This window comes from Arachis duranensis, chromosome 3, assembly GCF_000817695.3.
Source record: "Arachis duranensis cultivar V14167 chromosome 3, aradu.V14167.gnm2.J7QH, whole genome shotgun sequence".
In the NCBI taxonomy this organism is placed as follows: Eukaryota; Viridiplantae; Streptophyta; class Magnoliopsida; order Fabales; family Fabaceae; genus Arachis; species Arachis duranensis.
The window spans coordinates 48,884,387-48,892,732 of NC_029774.3; the positions used below are offsets into that span (position 1 = coordinate 48,884,387).

An 8,346-nucleotide genomic window follows, 5' to 3' on the forward strand; every position below is an offset into this window, starting at 1 on the left:
AAAGGAAGGCATAGATTCAACCCCCCTTCTCTAAGCCTACCACAACCTTTAATTGGTATCCAGAGCTAAGGTCTCAAGAATCAAGCTTCACCGCTTGGAACAAAAATCCAATGGTGAACAACTTGAGCACAACCACAGTTGCCTACACCCTCACTGAAGGCCAGTCAAACAACCAGCCACCTTTCTTCAACGGGAAGAACTATGCTTACTGGAAACAGAGGATGAGGATCTTCATCTAATCCATTGACTACAACATATGGAAGATTGTTGTAAGCGGTACCAAATCTCAACAAAAACAAGTGCTGATGGAGTGGTAACTCCAAAAGAAGAAGCTGAATGGAATGAAGATTATAAGAAGAAGATGGAGTTGAATGCTAAAGCAATCAACCTTCTTCACTGTGCTATCAGCTTTGAAGAGTATCAGAAGGTGTCTAGATGCAAGATAGCCAAAGAAATCTGGGAAAAACTCCAGGTTACACATGAAGGCACTAAACAAGTCAAAGAAACGAGGATTGATATGCTGCGAAAAGAGTACGAGATGTTTAACATGAAGGATGGAGAAAGCATTGATGAAGTGTTTGAGAGATTCTCAATCATAATCAACAACCTTGATGCTATGGGTACAAACTACACAGAACAAACCCTAGTAAGAAAACTCTTTAGAAGCATCACAAAAGAATGGAAAACCACTGCCACTGTCCTAACCGAGAGCAACAACCTAAGCCCTATAACCTATGATGAGCTGAGAGAAAAACTCCTTGCCTATGAAATCACACACAAAAACCTGGACTCAAAGAAAAAGGGAATAGCCCTCAAGTAAAAAATATAACCAAAAGAGAATGAGTCTAGTGATGGTATTTCAGATGATGAGCTTATGTTTTTTGCTAGGAGATTTAGAAGGATGCTAAAGAACAAGGGCAAATACAAGGGTTCAAGCTTAAAGGAACACAAGATGGACTTGAGCAAGGTGACGTGTCATCATTGCAAGGAGGCTGGACACTTCAAGCTAAACTGTCCAAAGCTTAAAAAAGAGGACAAAGGAAAGAAGGAAAAGAAGAGAGTGCTCATGGCAGCTTAGGAAAATCTCGAGAATGACTCCAATGAGGAAGAAGACTCTGAAGGTGAAGACAAAGACTGTTTAATGGCTAGAAACAATAATTTTGATGAGGTAAACTACTTTGATTTGTCTATGGATGATTTTCATGCTATTATTGATGATCTCATTTTAAACACCTCAAAACTGCTTGACAAGTATAATGAGTACAGATCTGAAAGAGATGTGTTAAGAGCTGAAAATAAATTTTTAAAAGAAAAAGTGAAGGAAACTGAATGTGCTTTGGACATTATTGAAGAAAACAGATTTCTAAAATCTGAACTTGAAAAAGTAAAAGGAAAGCACATTCTGGATCCTTCTCATGAGTTAATTGCTGAAAATGAAAGATTAAATGATATGATTAAAAGACTGAATGGTGACTTAGCAAAATTTGCTCAAAGTTCTAGTAACTTGGATAGATTACTTGCAAGCCAAAGACCATTATTTGAAAAATCTGGTTTAGGTTATATAGCCAAAAAAAGTGCAGTTTCAATGATTCTTCTATGAAATTTGTGGCTTCTTCATCAAATACTAAATCCACACCAAAAAAATCTAGTATTGGATATGTTCCGACATTTGAAGAAAAATTTGATGAAGTATACACAAGTAAAACTGAGCCTTCACCAAGAACTGAACCTAGTTCAAACAGGCCAGGTTTGGGATACATTTCGAATAATGAGGTTGCTTTCAAGAAACCACCGTTTTACAATAAAACCTCATATTCGAAAAGTCCAAAAGTTCAAAAAATTTTGGTGAAAATGTTTTTGCAAAGAGGAACAATTTTAATAAAAATCAATTAGTCAAAAGAAATGCACCTCCTCCAAAAATCAGAAAATTTCAAACCTTTAATCATTTCCAGCAAAATAACTCACCTCAATTTCAGCGATACACAATAGAAAATCATTGTGTAAATTGCAAGAAATTTAGTCACTCATATGCACAATGTTTCATTGAAAAGATAGTTGTGGGAAATAAAATTTACAATGTTGTTTGTGATTTCAATGCACTTGGGCAACCAAGATAGATTAACTTCAAAGGATCCAAATTAATTTGGATACCTAAGGTTACTTGAAGTCTTTCATGCAGATTTGCCTAGCATCTAAGAATAAAAAGGATATGTGGTACTTGGATAGTGGATGCTTAAAGCACATGACTGGAAGGTCAACTTACTTCATCAAACTAAACAAGTATGATGGAGGTTTTGTAACCTTTGGAGATGATGATAAAGGTAAAATCATTGCTATTGGAAAAGTAGGTAATGAACACTCTAATTTCATTGATGATGTATTTTTGGTAGGTGGGCTGAGGTACAATCTTTTGAGTATAAGTCAGCTATGTGATTTAGGATATTTAGTGACTTTTAAAAGACTTGAATGCTGTGTTGTGAGTGAAAATACTAATGAAGTACTTTTTATTGCCAAGTGTTTTAATAATGTGTATGGACTTACTCTTGTTGAACTAAATGATCAAAATGTAGCTTGTTTTCATTCTAAAGAATCTGAAAAATGACTATGGCACAAGAGATTGGGACATGCAAGTATGTTTCAAATAAACAAACTTGTAAAGAAAGGGTTAGTAAGAGGTCTTCATTTGATAAGGTTTGACAAAGACATCACTTGTGATGCTTGCCAAATGGGAAAACAAACAAAAAATTCTTTTGAATCAAAGGAAGACATCTCTACTAAAAGGCCACTTGAATTGCTACACATTGATTTATTTGATCCAACAAGAACTCAAAGCCTAGGTGGTAAATATTATGGTTTAGTGATTGTGGATGACTATACTAGGTTTGGTTGGGTTTTATTTCTTGCACACAAAAATGAAGCCTTTTCGGCCTTTGAACCTTTTTGCAAGAAAATTCAAAATGAAAAGGATTTGAAGATCTCTTCTATAAGAAGTGATCATGGAATTGAATCTGAAAATAATTTATTTGAATCCTTTTGTGAGGAATTTGGAATATCTCACAATTTTTCTTGTCCCAGGACACCACAACAAAATGGTGTGGTGAAAAGAAGAAATAGAAGCATACAAGAAATGACAAGAGCTATGCTTTGTGAGAGCAATGTTCCAAAATTCCTTTGGGCTGAAGCGGTTAACACAGCTTACCACATTTTGAATAGAACAATCATAAGGAAATTTTTGAAGAAAACCCCTTATGAACTTTGGAAAGGTTACCCACCAAACTTAGACTACTTGCATATCTTTGGATGTAAATGTTTTGTTTTGAATAACAAAGAAAATTTGGGTAAATTTGATCCAAAGGCGTATGAGTGTTTGTTTGTAGGATATTCCATAACTAGTAAAGCATATAGGGTTTATCATCAAGATGCTAGGATTATTGAGGAGTCCATACATGTTATATTTTGTGATACTAACTTGGTTCAAAGTATTTTGGAAGATTGTGATGCAGGGAATCAAGCTCAAAAGGAAAATGAAACTGCTCAAAATCATGAAAATGAAAATTCTGAACAAGCTGAACCAGAAACTGCAGCTGCTGAAAATTCAAGAGACAATTCCATTTTGTCTCTTGAATCTGAAGGAGATCCTAAAACCAGCAGTACCCAAAATCCCTTGGTGACTGATTCTGCCTCCAGGTCAACTAGACCTCGTGAATGGAGATTCTTGAAGAATTATCCTGAGGAATTTGTTATTGGAGACGTCTCTCATGGGGTTAGAACCCGGTCCTCAACTAGAAAGGCCAATAGAGAGACAAACATTGTCCTTCTCTCTCAAATAGAGCCTCAGAATGTCAAAGAAGCCCTTAGTGACCCTCTTGGGTTAAAGCAATGGAGGATGAGCTTCTTGAGTTTGAGAAGAACCAAGTGTGGACCTTGGTTCCAAGGCCAAGTGGAAAGAAAGTGACTGGCACCAAGTGGATATTTCAGAACAAGCTAGGAAAGGATGGTAGCATTGCAAGAAATAAAGCAAGGCTAGTGGCACAAGGATATAACCAAGAAGAAGGAATAGACTTTGATGAATCCTTTGCCCCTGTTGCCCGAATGGAAGCCATAAGACTTCTCTTAGCTTATGCTGCATTTTGTGGTTTCAAATTATATCAAATGGATGTGAAATGTGTATTTTTGAATAGTGTGATAGATAGAGAAGTGTATGTGGAGCAGCCACCTGGTTTTGAAAATAAAGAGCATTCTAACCATGTTTTCAAATTATCAAAAGCTCTCTAAGGTTTAAGACAAGCTCCTAGAGCTTGGTATGAGAGACTTAGCTCTTTTCTTTTGAAAAATGATTTTCAAAGAGGCACCACAGACATAACTCTATTTATCAAGAATTCTAATGATTCTTTCATTCTAATCCAAATATATGTTGATGACATTATTTTTGGATCAGCAAATGAGTCCTTTTGTTCTGAATTTGAAAAACTCATGACAAGTGAATTTGACATGAGTATCATTGGTGAACTTAATTTTTTTCTTGGGCTACAAATTAAACAAACTGAAAATGGTATTTTCATTCATCAAGAGAAGTATGCCAGGGAACTAGTTAAGAAATTTGGTATGAAAAATGCCAAACCCATGGGAACTCCCATGAACCCTAATTCAAAATTAGATAAGGGAGAAACTGAGAAAGATGTAGATGAGTCTAGGTATAGAGGAATGATTGGTTCTCTTATGTACTTAACTTCCTCTAGACCCGATATTGTGCAAAGTGTTGGATTGTGTTTAAGGTTCCAATCCAAACCTAAAGAGTCACATCTTTCTGTAGTTAAGAGGATCATTAGATATGTTCATGGCACATCCAACTTTGGTCTTTGGTATCCTAAGATTGATGATTTTTCTGCAGTGGGTTATTGTGATGCAGATTTTGCTGGTGATTGATTTGATAGAAGGAGCACTTCAGGCTTATGTTTCTTCCTTGGAAAGTCCTTGAATGTTTGGTCAAGTAAGAAGTAGCCAACAGTGGCGTTATCCACTGCAGAGGTTGAGTACATAGCTGCTTCTTCTTGTTGTTCTCAGCTTTTGTGGTTAAAAACCCTGCTTACTGACTACAAGTTAAATGCTGAAAATATTCCCTTGTTGTGTGATAATATGAGTGCCATTAATATTTCTAAAAATGCAGTCTTGCACTCTAGGACTAAATATATTGAAGTGAAATTTTATTCAATAAGGGAACATGTTCAAAAAAGGAATATTAGCATTCAATTTGTTAAATCAGAAGAGCAATTGGCAGATATTTTCACTAAACCACTACCTGAGGACAGATTCTGTATGCTTAGGACTAGTCTAGGGATTTTAAGCCCTGATTCCTTGTTTAATAGTTGCTGATGTGTTTGCTGGAGTTTTTGTCTCATAAACAGGTATGAGACAATTCTGGGCATGTGAAGAACGTTCCCTTCAAACAGCATGTTCTAGGCTTGTTGCAAGTGAAAGTTGGTCTAGGCCAACCTCAAAATTAGATCTAGAGTGGTCCAATGTGTTTCCTTAAATCCAACCATCTATGGGGTCATGTCTTTTCAAGTCATATCAAAAGGTGATGCAGTTGCATGGTTTGTGAAAAACTTCTTTTGGGTACGATTACCAACACTCCCTCTCTTCCCTCCATTAACTTCTCTTCAACTCCTCGGTTTCCTTCACTATCTTTACTGCTTCTTTTCCCTCAAAAGCCCGAAACTAACCAAATGAGGAAGAAAACCATTGCTAAAAGGCCTCCTCGTGAAAAAGTTTACAAGCTTCCCACAAAACCTTCAACTCGCTCCCAAGACCGAACCTTCACACCATCACCTTCTCCTCCTAACTCTCCTCCAAGAACTGACCCCATGGCACGGACCAAGACAACACCCAGATATCCTGCCTCTGCCAAGCCGACGCCACCTCCAAAGGCTCCTTCCTCAAAACCTGGTTCTTCAAAACCAAGCTCATCCAAAGGCAAACGTCTGGTGGCTGAGGAACCAATTCCTGAGCCAACTCAGCCTAAATCTAGGTCGGTTCCTGTGTGTTCTCAAAGAGGTAAACCTCATCCTCCTCTCAAATCTGTTAGAGAACCAGATATTGACCCATTTGCTCATAAATCCCACTTCATGACATCACACTCAAATTATAATCCATATAGATTTAGGTCTGCCATGTACAATAATTTCTTTGAAGGAGCTGTTAAGTATCATATCCTATGTTAATCTTTTCTTGCTGACTTACCAACTTTGAAAAAGAAAGGCTTTCCTTTTGTTAAAAATCTGGAATTTTTGGATTGGAATCATCTCTTTAAAATCAAAAAGCCTGTTTATCCTTTGTTGGTTCAAGAATTTTATGCAAATCTGACATATCATGAAGGGACTGTTCACTCTTATGTTAAAGGCCAAGACATTGTCTTGAACAATGAAACAGTCAGTGATGCATTGAAGTATACTGATATTGGGCCTTGTGCTTACACTTCAGTTAAGTTGGATGAAGGTGTTGGTATTTCTTACAATGATGTATTGGCACACATTTGTGAACATGTTTCTTCAATTGATGGCATCACACCCACTCACAAAGCCCTAGGATATGAACATGCTCAATTGCACCGAATTGTCAACCACATCATACTTCCTTAAAGCAGTTCATATCAAAGGGTTTCTTACACAGACACACTTGTTTTATATGCCCTTCTCACTGAAACAGAAATTTCATTTGCATATTTGATGGTTAGATACATGTTTGACTCTATTCGGAGTAAAAAAGACAAAGCACTTCCTTACGGCATGTTTCTAACTTGCATATTTGAATATTTTGGTGTTGACTTGACCAATGAGGATTATGAAAATAAACATTCATATCTAAAGGGAGGTGGTGCAGTGAAACAGCAAAAAGGACCTACTCGATCTGAAAGAGTGGTTCTAGATGATGATGAAGAGTTTATTCCAGACGAATCTCCTCCTCCTTCCACCGAGGGTACTTTCATCTGTACAGGCTAAAAACCTGCTCTGCTGAATGTTGTCAAGGATGTTGTTCAGGATTTTATCTCGCAATCTAATCACATGATTGCAATGAGTAAGGAGCAAAGAAAGCTAGCCAGCAAACATGAGAATTTCCTTCAGAAATCAAGGGATAGAGTGGCTGTGTTTATGACATTCATTGACAACCTACAGAAGGATGAAGACCCTGCCACTGACGCTGATGAAGAAGTTGACTCCGAGGGGAACAGTTCTGATGCTTAGGATTGTCTCATCCAAATGCTGCTGTCTATCTTTTCGTATCATGAATTCTGTTCATTTTGCTACTTTTGAACTATTTTTTTAGTCTTGGATGATTGTAATAACTTTAACAACTGCTGCACTTCTATTAATTTAGTTTGTACTTTGAACTGTGCTCTAACTTTTTTCTGCAGGATTTAAGGTAATGTTTTTGTTGATCTTACTTATTATTCGCCCTTGATGACAAAAAGGGGAGTAATAGGTTAATAGGTGCAATAACTGGGATGCTAAATTTAACTGATGAATTTTATTGGTACTACTGTAGCTACTGTTATTTTTGTGGATTTTGTTTGACTGCTGTTGATAGTTTTGAGCATATAATTAATAATCTTTGATCTGCAAATGTGCTGCTACAGGGAATGAATTGACATGTCTTTTGGAACTTGCTTTCATATGTTGATAGATTGCCCTTGATTAAATTTGACAATTAACTTTTGTTACTAATATGATATGTTTAGTAATTGGGCTAATTAACTTGCTTTCATATAATTATTTTCTTATTTCTGTAGGTATGTCTGTGTCTTGTATCTAGTACCTGTAAGGTATCCCTTTCTTAGTTGGGTTAGCACTAAGAGTGAAGAGTTAGGTATTAGCATTGTCAATGTCAAGTTAGGTTAGAACTTGAGTGTGAAAGGATTGTGTCAATCCTGTGGAATTGGTGTATCTAATACTTTTAACTATAGTGGACATTCCTCCATTGTTGTGGAAGAGACTGGACGAAGGTTGCATAGCACAAGGCAACCAAACCAGGATACATGCTGGTGTTAGCTTTTCTCTTCTCTACTGCGTTCTGTTTTCTGATATTCATGAGACAAAAATAAACTGTCTCATAAATTTTCGCTGCTGAGTACAAATAGAATCAGAATTGAAAGTTTGTTTTAAAGGGTTTTTTCAGTAACTTAAAAAGGAAAGCATAGATTCAACCCCCTTCTCTAAGCCTACCACAACCTTCACTATTAACAAATATACGGTAATTATAACCATTAGGAATTCTCAAAGTGAGTCAATTCAATGGTTATATCTCTATATGCACCATCTATATATATAATTTAATAAATGAGATCTATTA

The 8,346-nt window shown here is 36.5% G+C and overlaps 1 protein-coding gene across 1 annotated transcript; it reads left to right on the plus strand.

Annotated features, from left to right (window-relative positions):
• Positions 1–5,726: 5,726 nt before the first annotated feature.
• On the plus strand, positions 5,727–7,241 carry LOC107479157 (anther-specific proline-rich protein APG-like). Its single transcript, XM_016099308.1, has 3 exons — positions 5,727–6,216; positions 6,376–6,518; positions 7,038–7,241. The coding sequence occupies exons 1-3, from the start codon at positions 5,727–5,729 to the stop codon at positions 7,239–7,241; spliced, it is 837 nt and encodes a 278-aa protein (XP_015954794.1).
• Positions 7,242–8,346: the final 1,105 nt, after the last annotated feature.

What these genes read in the sequence shown, in the direction of transcription:
- LOC107479157 (XM_016099308.1), top strand. Translation starts at nt 5,727, where the DNA reads ATGAGGAAGAAAACCATTGCTAAAAGGCCTCCTCGTGAAAAAGTTTAC. An exon ending in TGTTAAGTATCATATCCTAT is followed by an intron (nt 6,217 to 6,375) that starts GTTAATCTTTTC and finishes CATATCATGAAG; the next exon opens with GGACTGTTCACTCTTATGTT. An exon ending in TTGGTATTTCTTACAATGAT is followed by an intron (nt 6,519 to 7,037) that starts GTATTGGCACAC and finishes GATGTTGTTCAG; the next exon opens with GATTTTATCTCGCAATCTAA.